The 16,315-nt window shown below is 39.8% G+C and overlaps 1 protein-coding gene across 1 annotated transcript in view; it reads right to left on the minus strand.

The window, feature by feature from the left end:
- LOC140197259 (protein shortage in chiasmata 1 ortholog) overlaps positions 1-16,315 on the minus strand; it is a 147,216-nt gene that overhangs the window by 86,645 nt on the left and 44,256 nt on the right. Inside the window, exons 7-11 of the mRNA XM_072257180.1 lie at positions 13,384-13,510; positions 10,851-10,945; positions 6,317-6,559; positions 4,378-4,692; positions 2,596-2,715 (exon numbers count right to left, since the gene is read on the minus strand). Coding sequence (XP_072113281.1) covers positions 2,596-2,715; positions 4,378-4,692; positions 6,317-6,559; positions 10,851-10,945; positions 13,384-13,510 — 900 coding nt within the window. The remainder of the gene's footprint in view (positions 1-2,595; positions 2,716-4,377; positions 4,693-6,316; positions 6,560-10,850; positions 10,946-13,383; positions 13,511-16,315) is intronic.

The raw sequence follows: 16,315 nt of genomic DNA on the forward strand, positions 1-16,315 counted from the left end.
CACAATGGGGGCGCTGGTAGCGGATCCAAATGCAAGACACAGACGCTGAAGTACAAGGAGCAAGACTTGACTAGAGTAGGGGCGTAACAGGATACAGACAAGGAGCAGGAACAAGAACACAGACTAGGGCTAGGACATGGACTAGACAGGGAACCTGGACAAGGAATTATTAACTAGGGGCCTGTGCTCGAACCCCGAGCTAGAGACTGGACAAGGACCCAGAACCTGGGTCTTGCCTCGGGCTCGGGCCCCAGAACCAGGCAAGGACATGACATGACTGCAGGACAGGACGTGGCTGGGGTCCAGAGTCTTGAGGCTTGAGCTTGCAGACAGGCTTGGGGTCTAGAGGCTTGAGCCTGGAGACAGGCTTGGGGTCTAGAGGCTTGAGCCTGGAGACAGGCTTGGGGTCTAGAGGCTTGAGCCTGGAGACAGGCTTGGGGTCTAGAGGCTTGAGCCTGGAGACAGGCTTGGGGTCTAGAGGCTTGAGCCTGGAGACAGGCTTGGGGTCTAGAGGCTTGAGCCTGGAGACAGGCAGGGGTCTTGGCTCTTGAACTTGGAGACAGGCTTGGGGTTTTGGCTCTTGAGCTTGGAGACAGGCTTGGGGTCTTGGCTCTTGGCTCTCGAGGCTGCAGGCTGGGAGCTGGGGTCTTGGAATGCGGAGGCTGATAACTCGGAGGCCGGAGCTCAGAGACAGACTGGGAACTGTACATCAACAGAGAGCCAGGACTTATCCTTCGAAAAGCCGGGACTCATCTTTAACTCGACGCTAACATGAGACAGGACAGTACATAGACATAGAGCCGGGACTCATCCATAAACAAGCTGGGACTGAACTTTATCTCCACACCAAGGTGGGACAGAGCCACCTGTTGGGTAATGGCAGAAAGGCCAGACTTACCCAACAGAAGCAAAGACAAGACAGATCCCCGCCCCCCCTCCACAGGGCAACGGCAGAACTGCCTGACTTACCCCACAGAGGCGTGGACAAGACAAGACAGATCCCCCCCCCCCCCGCAGGGCAACGGCAAAATGGCCTGACTTACCCCATGGAGGCGAGGACAAGAGAAGACAGGGCCCCCCGCAGGGCGACGGCAAAACGGTCCGACTTACCCCACGGAGGCGAGGACAAGAAGAGACAAACACCAAAGAACGACAGACAGTTCCATCTCTGCTTCAGGGTAGCTCCGAGTCTCAGTTCAGCTAGCAACCTCAGCTGGCTACGGAAACAGCCGGATCCCTACCTAGCTCGGAGTAGCTGGCAGCCACTCAGCTGGCCTGGGAAACAGCCGAATCCATACCGCAAAGACAGCTCCAACTATCGACAGCAAGGCTCCATGAAGCGATGGTTCTCCAACACGGCCTAAAGATGACAAGTGGCCGCTCTAGCCTTCCACCAGCAGGGTGCTCCCAGGGGATCTTGATAAAACAAACCAGCAGCCCACATTCAACCCCAAGGCTACTTACATTCCAAGCCCCAAGATGGGAATCAGGTGCCTATAATTAACTCAATCAAAACAAGGTTCAGCTGGAAGACCCGGAGTTCTGAGTCCACAGACCGGACCGTGAACCAGAATGCGGACTTCACAGACTGGACCATGACAAAACTGCCAATTTATGTGTAAAGAGTATTTGCATCCTTCTGTCATCCCCTCTTTCCCTGCAAAACAACAACTTGTTTTATTTCTATTCTCAGTTCTGATGAAAGGTCATCAACTTAAAATATTTGCCTTCCTCAGATGCTAGAGCATTTTCTAATTTTATTTCAGGTTTCCAACATCTGCTGTATTTTATGTGGTAACTATTATTCATCAATTTGGAAACTGGCTTTTGTTGTTTGTCCTTATGCTGGATTCATTATGTTCCACTACAAATTTTAATTGTACGTGGCTTTGGACAGAGAACAGAGTGACCTAAGTCTCTTGGCAAGAAGAAATATCTCGCTTTTGAAGTGTTGCTAGAACAAAGTGCTTTTTTAAAATAGAATGATGAGCCTGACTTCAGTTGCAGGGAGGTTGTGGGCAGGAATTCTGAGGGATAAAATCTACCATCCCTCAGAGAGTCAAAGCCTGATCGAGAATAGTCAGCATGGTTTTGTGCATGACAGGTCATGCTTGACAAATCCCTTGTAATTTTTCCAAAGACGTGACAAAGGGTATAGAGGAAGTTAGGGTAATGAATGTTGTCTATACATACTTCAATAAAGTATTTGATGAGGTCCCACATGGCAGGTTGATCTTGAAGGTTAGGTCACATGGGATTCAGGGAGAGCTAGCAAGGTAGATTCAGAATAGGCTCAACAATAGGAAGCGGGGGGTGATGGTTGACGTTTGATTTTCTCACTGCAAGCTTTTGATGAATGGGGTACCTCCAGGTGTCAGTGTTGGGACCTCTGTTATTCACTACTTCACTGCAGTGGTCAGCATGGACCAGTTGGGCTGAAGGGCCGGTTTCCATGTTGTATTATTCTATGACTCCAATTACAGCATGCTCTACTCCCAAGGCAGCTATTTTAATGTTAATGGTAAGACAAAAACAACCACTTTTACACAACTTGATGACTACTTTTATATTAAAATGTCAAAGAAATTTGAATACCTGATGCTTGAACTTCTATCAAACTGCTATTTAAATTTTGCTGGCCACTTTCCTGCACTGAATCTGTCCTTGGTGACACTAATTCACTGTTTACATCAATGTCATGAACACTTCCGCCAACTGAAATAGAAAACCAATTTTTTCAACTGCTGACTATACAGGAAGTTAATATAAGAGCCCTTTCCATTAAATAAAGAGAAACACAAATTGCAGAAAAAAGTACAAGTCAAATACACTGAAATCCACAAACAGCTGCATCCCATTTTTATACAAATTCTAGGTTTCAATGCTGTGCCATTTCAATATACTGCTCATACCTCAGACTAGGAAAGAAAAAATTGGTGGTGACTTTAAAACTTTACAATCAAAAATGACAAAATGCTAGTTCACGATATTGGTGAATTAATTTTTAAATTGTTTTTTTTGTAGGGCCCCACTAGGTTCCATAAACCCTATGAGGTTCCTGCTACACTGAGACAATACTAAAAATATTCTATATAAAAAAAACCTTCCTCCTATTCAGATGCTGGGTTTACTGTCCAGTATAGCAAAGTTTTTGGCATATATTCAATTGTCAGTCCGAACTCAAAATGCAGTAGCCCTCTTGTAGGAAATGAATTGAGTAGAGAGGCAGTTACCAGCTGGTTGGATTAATACCACTTCGGCATTGAGAGCAGAGTGGAGGAATGGAATAGGATGGAGAGTGGTGGTAAAAGCTCAAAATCTCTCCAAGTTACAATTCCACATTAACAAGTTGCATTTAAATAATGCTCTTTTATCAGGTGGCACAGCAGTGCAGCTAGCAGAACCACTGCCTCCTAGCAGCAGAGAAACTAGATTTAATCCTGACCTAGGGTCCTGTGCCTTTGTAGTTTGCATATCCTCCTTGTGACTATGTGGATTTCCAGGATGCTCTGGTTTCTTCCCACATCCCAAAAATGTGCCAGTGGGTAGCCACTGTAAATTACCCCTACTATGTAGGTGACATGTAGAATCTGGGGAGAAAATGTAGAGAATGATAACAATGTAGGAAGAATTTTGAAAATGGGATTGATATAGGGATAGTTTAATGGTTGAGGCAGACTCAGTGGCCAAAGGACCTGTTTCTGTATTGTATGCTGATAAAATAATAATTCTCACTATCTGCAAAACCCTGAAAAATATGGAAATCATCCTGCTGCCACTGGTGATGCTGAAATGTATGCTAAAGGGTTTGTGGTGAAGTAGAGTTTGAATTATTTTCTTAATGCAGTAGAAGCTGATAAAAGAGATCAATTTCTCTACCATTTTCTAATCAATATCACTGCATAAATGTTGCATAAAAATAAGCCTCCGTGACTTTAATGCTGTGGGAATGGAGGTGCAAAATGCAAAACTTCAAGAATGAAATGGTGCCTCTCACTTACAAACTCTGTTGAGCCAAAATCTCAACAATACAGTTTTAATTCTAAAATGTTCAATTAGACATGAAGTATTGTCCTATAATGATTGAGGAGGATAACGAGGGTAAGTAACATGGCTATTTGGTATGCCTAAATGGCAAGGACCATTATTCTGTCAATATTCAATTAGAAACTGATTGACTCTATTACACAATGTATTTGTGAATCTGAGATACCTTTGGAATGTGAGCTAATTTGCTCTGGGAAAATGAGCATTTTCTTATTCTTTCTTAGCTTTTGCTAAGCTTCCTGCAGCACCTTTAAAGACAGCTTAAAACAAACAACTATTTAATAAATAGTCAAAATTGAAAATTATAGTGGAGAGTTTGTTGAAACTTACTGGAAGCAAATTGATTTTCATTGTCTTTATTTGTCTGACAAATTGTTGGTACCTTCTTGGATCGTAACATTATGAAGTTGCTGAGAGGATCGCAGTTTTCCTGGTATTCTTTTGTCATGAGTCCACATTTATCTTCAGAATTAATGGAACTCATCTCAGAAATGGTTGTTATATTTTGTGATTGTAAAGGCAATGCATGACTTCTAATATTTATATCTTGGTGTGATTGAGAATATGATGTTTCCTCATCTTCAGAATATGTTTTAATGGTGACATTATTATTCTCATTAAGTAAGGTGGGGCTTTCAAAACATTCTGTTAAACAAAGTGGGAGATAAGCATTATTACCAGAGCTTTTAAATTTTATTTGTCCAGACTAACAGCCATTTTTATAAATTTGTGGCTTAAGTCTTTCCTAAAGTGGCCAGAATTTTTACGTAATATAGAAATGTCATGCAGTAGCTGAGGTTACATTAACTATACGAGAGTACCACAAAGTACAATGTGGCTTTGTTTTCTCACTGATGCTAAATTTGTACTCAAAACCTAATCTAACCCAGAATTCAAATACTGATACTTCTACAGTAATATAAATACCCATTTAACAATTCAAAGATGACTAGATTGTGTTCACTCGGGGTTAAGATAAATGAAAATATGATTCAATCACATTACTGGATCAAAATACGTATCAAAGTATGGTTCAACTTACATAAAACTTGTGGCTGACATCCTCTTCACTCTAATAACTTTCCACAATCTATATAGACCATGTCAATTCAATTCAAGTTTAATTATCAATCAACCATACATGAATACAGCCAAATGAAACAGCATTACTCTTCACTACCATTGTGCAGAAATATACCAAACCAGCACTCAAAATACTGCGCTCCAAAAGAAGGTATATCTTGTTGCATCAAAACTTTTCCCCCATCTTCAAGGTAGATCAGGAGCTCCTCTCTAGCCTCAATCAGAACAGTTTTAAAGATACTGAAGAAATTCAACATCAGCCAAGACAACCATTTTGATTGTCACCTCATGCACCACACTAAGTATTTATTCTTTTTACCGCTGCCCACTGTGATTACCATGTATGCCTTGTATTGCATTAAACTGCTGCTGCTAAGTTAACAAATTTCACATCGCATACTGGTGATAATAAACCTGATTCTGATCTACAAAATGTACACACCTTATTTGGCTGGGCTACTCTAACAGTATCTCCCAAACCTGTAGCCTCTACCACTAGGAAGGATAAGGGCATAGGTACTGGGGAACATCATCACCTGAAAATTGCCACTCAAGACACACACATTCCTACATCACCACCTTGTCTAAATCCAGTAGCTCCCTAGTTAACATCACCTGACTTTACCCTGCCTTAATTTATCTCATGCCGAAATCCTCATCATGCCTTTATTACATTTAGATTTGATTGTTTTTACCACCTTTAGTATGACTGTGAGGTCTAGGGAGTCCTGTCACTGGTAGGATGGTAGGGGTTCAAACTAGCAGCTCACCACAACCTTCTCAAGGATAACTAGTATTATAAATGTCATCTTGCCTGTGTGACCCACGTTCTATAAATTGAAAAGTTTTTTCAACACCATAAAGACTTTAAAATATACAATTGTAACTAAATTATGTTTGTTCATAGTGGAGTATCTGTATCATTAACTCCTAGTGAAGTTTTCCTTAGTCACCAATTATGACTGAGAATCAAATTGCACCATTTCTATGATACACTTCAAAATTATATCATATGCAAGTAATATGGTACATTACCATGCAAAGTTTATGGATTTCTAATCACTGAGAAATCTAATGATAATAACCCTTAATTATTCTATACAAATGCAAAATCATTCTTTTTCCACCATGGTGTGATTATACACATTTTAGTGATACAAAGGAAGTCGCATTTCAGTGAACATACTTTCCAAGTGAACTGTGGTAACTGATGAAAATTCTTCCAGTTTAGTAGCTGGTGATGCTTTGGTTTCAACATGACCCAAGTGTAGTTGCTCCATTACGCCAATCTGAAGTGCAGCTATTTTCATGTACTCTTCCCATAAACTTTTTACCTCAGCACTTACGAGCTCCTCTGGGGAGGCTTTTAGCAGATAAATTAACTCTGAAACTGGTTTATGATGCAAGGCATGTTCTTTTATCTGAGGTTCTAAGTAAAATAAAGAATAACTATTAATGATGTATTAAGGAAAGCAATAAGAAATTACTCTACATAAAAGCTGATTTTCTATTTCCATTATTTCTTTCCCTGAATTTTTTAGTTTTCCTATTTTCAAGATTAAAAATTAAAACTATATTCAATAAATCTTACACTCCAAGAATACTTTGAGATATTTTGTCTCCCAAGGTACTGTACTTTATTATCAATCCAGATTTGACATCAAATCAGCAGAAAAAAAAGAGCTTGTCATTGTCCTTGGAAAGGGGCTGATGCACACACGTTTGCTTACATCAACGGTGCCAAGTTGAGAGCTTCAAGTTCCTAAGAATGAACATCACCAATAGTCTGTCCTGATCCAACCATGTAGACACCATGACCAAAAAAGCACACAGTGTCTCTACTTTCTCAAGAATCTAAAGCAATATGGCATGTCCCCTTTGACTCTTAACAATTTTTATAGATCCTGTCCAGATACATCTGGGCTTGGTACGGCAACTGCTTTGCCCAAGACCACAATAAACTGCAGAGAGATGTGGACACAGCTGAGCACATCACAGAAACCAGCTTTCCCTCCACACACACTGTGCGCATTTCTGACACTTCAGCAAAGCAGCCAACATAATAAAAGACCCATCCACGCTGACACTCTCACTTCTCCTACCCCTCCCTCCCCCAATCCACTGGCCAGAAGATACGAAAGCCTTAAAGCATATACCATCAGGCTCAAGGATAGCTCTGTCCTGTTGTTATAAGAGCACTACATGATCCCCAGGAATGATAAAATGGACTCTTGACCTCACGATGTACCCCATTATGGCCTTGCAACCTATTACCTGCCTGCATTGCACTTTCTAATACTTTATTTTGCATTGTTTTTGTTTTCTGTTATACTACCTCAGTGCACTAATGTGATGAATCAATCTGTACAAAGGCAGAACAAAGTTTTCACTGTATCTGTCAGCTACTAATAATAAACCAGTTTACCAAGAAGGTATCAGAGTAGGCAACAAAAATTTTTGTCAAAATTAATTGTTAAGCATCTTAAAGAACAAGAGAAAGACAACAAAATTTGGTGAGGGACAGCTGGTACTGGGCGCGAGGGAAATGGTGTTATTCTGAGTTTAAGGCAAAGGCAAAAATTAATATTGTGGATTTGGAAAGGTCATAATGAGAAGAACAACAGATCTTGAAGAGTTTGAAGTGTGATGATATGAGAGGATCTGCAAACATGGATGGAAATTTAAAATGAAGTGCTGCCAAACCACAAGCCAAAGCAGGTTAACAAACTGAGGCAATAAGTGAAATGGCCATGATGTTAGCTAAGATGTAGACAAAAGAGTTGGTTAAGGTTGGCAAATGAAGGATAACAATAAAATTGTCAAATCTTGGAGTAATAAAGCCATGAAAAGCTGGTGGGAAAATTAAGTCAAACATAACACCAAGGTTAATAACACAATGATTTTGTAAGCCACGCATGAATTTCTGATGATGTTAATTTAGAAGACATTCTATCTCATTTCTGCTTCCTAAAATCTTTCACCAGCCTTGTCTGTTGATAGTCTTTGCACTGCCAACAACTACATTTTCACTTTCCTTATTCTCACCCGAGGACATGCCATCACACCGACAAATGGGGAAATAAAAGTTATGAGCTACAGCAATACTTAATCATACTTAAAACCTCATCATGTTATCAGCAGAAAACAAAAAAGCTCTTAAAAGCAATAAATAAGCCACAACCAGCAACGAACAAAACTAACCAACTCCCATCTCTTATGGAATCAACCATCAAACCAGATTCAAATTTACTCTGACTCACAATCTATACCCTACTTTACTAAACTGATGTTATATCTCGTGATCTTTCCTCCACCTAATGTACCCTTTTTTCTCCTCTCTCCTCACTTCCTTTCCCATTGTATCTATCTTCTCTTCATTGTCTTGCTTTTAAATTGTCCCATTCTTCTGCTTTCCTCCATTGAGAACGAGTTTTCTTAATGACTTCTGAGCGTGAAGATGAATTCAATATTTGATCCTGAAGCATCATTTTCCTACTAATGCAAACATTATATAGATACACAACTATGACTGTCTGGCTAAGTACAGCTATAGACAGGTTCGCTGATGATACCACTGTTGCGGGCTATATCAAAGGTGGTGATGAACCAGCATATAGGAGGGAGATTGAAAATTTGGCTGAGTAGTGTAATAACAACAACCTCTCACTCAATGTCAATAAGACCACGGAACTGATTGTAGTCTTCAGGGATGGAAATAAGATGACCATAAGCCAGTGGTCATTGGAGGATCAGAGGTTGAGGGGGTCAGTAACTTTAAATTCCTGGGTGTCACTCTCACAGAGGACCTGTCCGAGAACCACCATATAATTGCGAAGAAAGCACAGCAGTGCCTCTACTTCCTCAGGAGTCTGCAGAGATTTGGCATGTCATCAAAAACCTTGGCCAGCCTTTAGGGATGTCGTGGAAGGCTTGCTGATTGGCTGCATTACGGCCTGGTATGGGAACACCAATGTCTTTGAGTGTAAAACCCTTCAAAAGGTATTAGATTCAGCCTAGTACATCACAGGTAAAACCTTGCCAAATATTGAGCTTTCACTGCCAAGGATCCTCACCATCCAGGCCATGCTCCTTTCTAGCTGTTGCCATCAGATAGAAGGTACGAGTGCCTCAGGACTTGCACCACCAGGTTCAAGAACAGTTACTACCCCACAGCCATCAGGCTCTTGAACAAAAGGGGATAACTACACTCATGTAAGGATTCTTTTAGCTTGTTGTTTACTGCTATTTATTTATAACTGAATTTGCACAGTTTGCTGTCCATTGTTTACACTTATTGCTCAATAGATTTGCTAAGTATGCCCGCAGAAAAATAATTTCAAAGTTGTATGTGGTGACGTGTGTACTCTGATAATAAAATTTACTTTGAACTTTTCATCTCTCAAAGTTCTGTTTTCCCTAATTAATGAAAAGCTTTACAGGATGATTCTGACCCATCCACAATTATGAATATAGAAATTAGAAACAGAATCAAACATTCAGTCGCTTGGACCATTCAGCAGAACTATAATTAATCTGGTTATCACCCGAACTCTACATTCCCAGACATCCCACCCTGCAAAAACTCATTTCAGAGAAGGAGCACCGTCAATTTGCAGGAGACTCCCAGAACTTCCGGGAGAGGTGGGATGTCTACAATAGAGTAGCTCCTTAGCAACTAGCCAGCTAGTTTAAATATCATTAGCTATGCTAATGAACAAATGACACCTGTTAAACTCACCTCAACATGTCTTTCATAGTCTTAACCCACTACGGACAATAGAAAAGTCACTGTTGCAAACAGTGCAGCGAGCAACACTGTCATTATTTTTGACCCCTATAAGGTAGGGGTACACTTTAGTGTAGTCTGGGGCAAAGTGCGTTATATATTTTCTTTTTTTGAAACACTCTGCCATGGCGGTGCGGGACACTAAATTGAACTGATGGAGAGACAGAGGTCGACTGTAAAGCCTGCCCAAAGAGAAAACTGATAGATCTACTTAGCACAAAGAGAAACCAATCAGGATGCTCACTCTCGCTCCCGCTCTCCCAACATTTCCGGGATATTGTATATAATTTGCGTGCGTCAGGGAGCTGCTATTAATATGCGGAAGACTCCCGGAACTTCCGGGAGAGGTGTGATGTCTGCATTCCTGTCTACACAAGTAACTTTTAAAGGCATGGTCATCAAGTATCTAGCTACCTCTGCCTTAAAAATATTCAAAGGCCCCTTTTTTCCATCTCTTTTGAAGAAAATTTCTAAAAAGTTACCACATTGAGAGAAAACAAATGAATAATCTTAAATGGGTGACCATTTTAAATTTTGACACCATCTTCTCCATATCATCTTCGTCAAGACCTCTCATTAAGATCCAGGCAAAATGAACAGATAACATTAAGCATGGCGAACAGTTCTGGACAAGACTTTATTTGAATATCACTGGCAAGATGCTCTACATATAATTATTTTATGAACATACTTAAAAATTCTACACTAATTAGTGAAATCATGAAATGGCACAATCATAACCTAGTTATGAAAGTGGTGAAAGTTTAGTTATTTTTCAAGCTAGATTTTGCCTTTTCTAGAGACCTTTTATTGAGGGCGTCAACTTTAAATATTTGTATGAAACCTTTAGTTTCTCTGCATAGAATACCCATCTTCCCCAGCATTATGGATTCAAAAATATGAGTCAAATATAATTATTATTTGTAAACCTTACCTCCTAATCTCAGGGATGGAAAAGAACTGTAGAAATTTTCTGATTGCCATATTTGAAACTCCAAAAAATCCATTGTTGTGCCTGTTAAAACGGCACTGAAAAAGTGAAATACAGCCAAGTCTTAGTCCAATTATTATGTTACTAGCTCTTATATTGACCAAAATATTAGATCTAAAAAATGCAGAATGCAATCATGAACTGCTTTACACTGTACAAAATGGTTAATTTATATGTACAACAAATGTCAGAAACATTTCAAACAAATCATTTTAAAATTTCCAAAATTTTACAGAAATTCTTTGACTGCAATCCAATAACACGTGAGTAAAAAGATCATCTTCAGTCCACTGTTCCCATCATTGAATCACAGCAGAAAGGTAGGAAAGAAATCAATCACTGAGCACAAGAAATTGTCTTAAATAGTTATGTGGATTGAAATTTTTATTCAATGCACACAAGCTTCCGACTCAGTGACACTTCCAGTCCTTCTCCAGAGGGGGTTGCATAATGACCTTCAGTAGCATGAGAACATTTAGATTTCATTGGAACTTAATTCAACTCATCATCACCAGCCCTTTAAAGAAATGCTCAATTTCTAACTTCATTGATTTGGGCTGTGCAAGTTAAATACCAGAATACTCTTGCCCCAAATTGAAAAAGTATGTTACCATGAAACAAAGGCAACAACATGAAAGAAAGTGTTACTAAAGTTAGAAAATTCACTATTGAATCTAGAAGCCCACACAGAAGATGAACCACTGTTTCTGAAGCTTATGGTGGGCCTCACTGTAACGATACAGGGAAGCCACAGACAACAAGATCAGAATGGGTATAGAATGGTGAATTAAAGTGGTAGGCAAATGGACAAAACAACAAACCTGCACTTTGTAATGCAGGAGAACTCCCAGAGTAAACTGAATGCAGTACACCAGTAAAGTCATGCATGTGAATAGCTGCATCACCTGGAAGGACTGTTTAGATCTCTGGATCATGGGAAGGGAAGTGGGGAAAGAACAGGTGTTGCAATTCATGCAAAATTGTCTGGGCATTTTATAACTTTCCAGATTTAATACTGAATTGTCCAAAGTTAAGTAATGCACTATCTTTCCATTTAGCCATTTCTGTTTGTCAATATTTTGTTTTATTCTTGTTCATCTAATCTGCCCTGCTGGGCATGAACCACAAGCTAGTAACTTACAATGCATTACAATACATACTGCAGAGAAAGTGGCTGAATATGCTTGTAAATGCCCTCCATTAATCCATTTGGGCTACTCGATCAGAAATTGGACTTCTCTATCAGATTTGTTCTACCAACTCCACTGCACTTTCTCTTCTCCCAAAATTTAATTCACCTTCTCTTCATTCCCAGTTATGATGAAAGATCCATGACCTGAACCATTAACTGTTTCTCTTTGCACCCATGCTGCCAATCAGCTGAGTATTCCCCTCATTTTCTATTTTAATTTTATATTTAAATATAGCTCAGAAGTATGTGGATGTAACATGTGAAGGATTTAATTCTAGATTACTTGCACCCCACAAAAACTAAATGAGATTGAATACTTCCTGAATAATCACCACTGTTGTCTACAACAAAAGCAGAAAACATGCACCAGGTCAAGCAGCAGTTTTCATCTGTGGAAAGGGAAACAGAGTCAATGTCTCAGGCTGAAGACTTCAGAGGAAAGAAATCACTTCTGATAAACTGTATTCAACCAGAAATATTAAATCTATTTCTATTTCTATGGATACTACCTGACCTGCAGACGATTTCCAACATTTTCTGTTTTTGTTTTAGATTTCCAGTATATGCATTCTTTTTTTATTTTCAACCAATGCTGTCCAGCTTGGTTGATCATTATCACCTGCTCCAATAAATTTATTTGCACTCTGAATCAGTTAGTAGAGAAACCATTGCAGAAGTGGAAGAAGTCCCAAGACAGGCCTAGAAGAAATGGTAGTGTGTACTTGCTCCTAAATAGTCTAAGTGTCAAAAAGGGTCAAATGAGAGCACTGAAACACAACAGTTGATCTCAGTACTCTTAACAGATCAGCTTCAAGATGTTAGCTGAAAAATATACCCTCACATGACATTCTCCGCAATCACTCATTCAACAAATGTCAAGTTAAAGAGAATTAAACAAGTAAGAGAATGAAGCATTTATATATACCGTGTGTGTGTGTGTGTGTGTGTGTGTGTGTGTGTGTGTGTGTGTGAGTGTGTGTGTGTCTATATATATATATATATATATATATATATATAAAAAAGCAAAATTGTTCCCATTTGGCTTTTCTGTGTGATTTGGCGTATAGAGGTTGGGAAAAGAAAAATGATTCACCTTAGATGGTAAAATACCTATGTTATTCATTTCAGGTTAAAAAGTCACTATAAAGTAGTTGCTATCAATGTCTGTTTGTTTATTACATTTAGTACTTAAGAACTATAAAGATGTTTATACAAAAGGAAGTCTTCAAATGCTACATGTATAAACTGATTGAGATTAACAAATGAAGAATACTTTATGCTCACTTAAATGTTGATGGACAAAGTCCTTCCACATGTAGTTCCTTTGTTGATAAAGTAATTTCTGCATAATTTGAGTATGGAGGAGTCAAAGGGGTTTCTATTTCCACACTTCTATAAATGTCGCAGCAAACTGTAAATATAATAAAATATATTTTAATTTTATTCAATTATTTCAGTTAAATGCTATTATTATTTTTTTCTCTCTCTTTTCAGCTCTGAATGTGATGAGTCACACTTAGCTAAAAACCTACAAACGAAATGCTCAAAGAACTGGAGAAGTCTCACAATGATGCCTCCATAAAATGCTTATTTTTTTCAGTGATACATCAGAGCAACAGGCCCTTCTGGCCCAATGAGCCTGTGCCACCTAATGACACCAATGTGACCAATTAACCTCCCAATTTGCACATTTTTGGAATGCATGAGGAAACTGGAACATCTAGAGGAAACCCACATGGTCACAGGGAGGATGTAGAAATTCCTTACAGACAGCGGCAGAATTGAATCTGGGTTGTTGGCACTGTAAAAGCATTATACTAAATGCTACGCTACAGTGCCGACCTGTAATCTTCCAAAGATTACTAAATAAGGAGGAAAATCAACAAGTATCAAATCTGATAGATAGATACATAGACATATTTTATTGATCCTGAGGAAAATTGGGTTTTGTTACAGTTGCACCAATCAAGAATAGAGTATAAATATAGCAATATAAAACCATAAATAATTAAATAATAATATGTAAATTATGCCAGATGGAAATAAGTCCAGGACCAGCCTATTGGCTCAGGGTGTCTGACCCTCCAAGGGAGGAGTTGTAAAGTTTGATGGCCACAGGCAGGAATGACTTCCTATGATGCTCTGTGCTGCATCTCGGTGGAATGAGTCTCTGGCTGAATGTACTCCTGTGCCCACCCAGTACATTATGTAGTGGATGGGAGACATTGACCAAGATAGCATGCAACTTAGACAGCATCCTCTTTTCATACACCACCACCAGAGAGTCCAGTTCCATCCCCACAACATCACTGGCCTTACGAATGAGTTTGTTGATTCTGTTGGTGTCTGCTACCCTTAGCCTGCTGCCCCAGCACACAACAGCAAACATGATAGCACTGGCCACCACAGACTCGTAGAACATCCTCAGCATCGTCCGGCAGATGTTAAAGGACCTCAGTCTCCTCAGGAAATAGAGACGGCTCTGACCCTCTTGTAGACACCCTCAGTGTTCTTTGACCAGTCCACACTCAGTCAACTCCCATCAGCTACATCAACAGCAACAGGCATTCTACTCTGAGCTCCTTCATAGCTAGTGAATTTCAACAGTTCAGAGAAAATGCTTTAGATACACTCTAAAAGCATATTTGAAAAACAGCATCACCTATTCAAAGGAATCTTTAACCCATGATGACTCAAATCAGTGAAGAGGCATCTCAAGTTCAAGTTCAGTTTATTGACATTCAACTACACACATGTATATCACCAAACAAAACAAGGTTTCTCCAGACCAAGGTACACAACACAGTACATATAACTCACATACATAACACAAAATAATATTACCACTAGTGAATTAACAAATAATAAGGTGTACTTATGACAACTTTAAACGGTATAACACTATCAGTTCTTCATACATGATGGATGGTGACAGGGAGTTCAATAGCCTTACAGCCTGGGGGAAGAAACTGTTTCCCATCCTAACAGTTCTTGACCTAATGCTACAATACATCGCGGCTGATGGTACGAGGTTGAAGAGATTGCTGGATGGATGAGAGGGATCATTGACAATGCTAAGGGCCCTGCATACCCAGTGCTCCTGATAAAACTTCTCTGATGGGTGGAACTGAGACCAATCCTTTGTATGGACCTTTGTGGGAAAACCTAGCACTTTAGAGTCTTTCCAATGGAAGTATGTAAAGTTCAAACACAAAAAGCAGAGGGAACATAAAACAATCTAAATAACTTAGCCACCTGTGTTGTTTCAGCCTTTAGCAACATTGTCTTTCCAATAATCCTTTTTTGTATCTTTCTTCCACTCAACAATGCCAAAATTGCCTCATTAATTCACACTGTATTACATCTGTCATCTGCTGTTTATCAAGGACTCAAACAATTTGCTTTTTGCGTTTGTGCTTCTAAGCTACTTAGTCTTATTTAAACTCTGCAAGGTTCAAGTTTAATTATCATTCAACCCATAAATGAACATAGCCAAATGAAACAGTGTTTGTGATAGCAGGGATAGAAACATAGAAAATAGGTGCAGGAGTAGGCCATTTGGCCCTTCGAGCCTGCACCGCCATTTATTATGATCATGGCTGATCATCCAACTCAGAACCCCGCCCCAGCCTTCCCTCCATACCCCCTGATCCCTTTAGCCACAAGGGCCATATCTAACTCCCTCTTAAATATAGCCAATGTACTGGCCTCAACTGCTTCCTGTGGCAGAGAATTCCACAGATTCACCACTCTCTGAGTGAAGAAGTTTTTCCTAATCTTGGTCCTAAAAGGCTTCCCCTTTATCCTCAAACTGTGACCCCTTGTTCTGGACTTCCCCAACATCAGGAACAATCTTCCTGCATCTAGCCTGTCCAATCCCTTTAGGATTTTATACATTTCAATCAGATCCCCCCTCAATCTTCTAAATTCCAACGAGTACAAGCCCAGTTCATCCAGTCTTTCTTCATATGAAAGTCCTGCCATCCCAGGAATCAATCTGGTGAACCTTCTTTGTACTCCCTCTATGGCAAGGATGTCTTTCCTCAGATTAGGGGACCAAAACTGCACACAATACTCCAGGTGTGGTCTCACCAAGGCCTTGTACAACTGCAGTAGTACCTCCCTGCTCCTGTACTCAAATCCTCTCGCTATAAATGCCAGCATACCATTCGCCTTTTTCACCGCCTGCTGTACCTGCATGCCCACTTTCAATGAC

This window comes from Mobula birostris, chromosome 5 (genome assembly GCF_030028105.1).
Source record: "Mobula birostris isolate sMobBir1 chromosome 5, sMobBir1.hap1, whole genome shotgun sequence".
In the NCBI taxonomy this organism is placed as follows: domain Eukaryota; kingdom Metazoa; phylum Chordata; class Chondrichthyes; order Myliobatiformes; family Myliobatidae; genus Mobula; species Mobula birostris.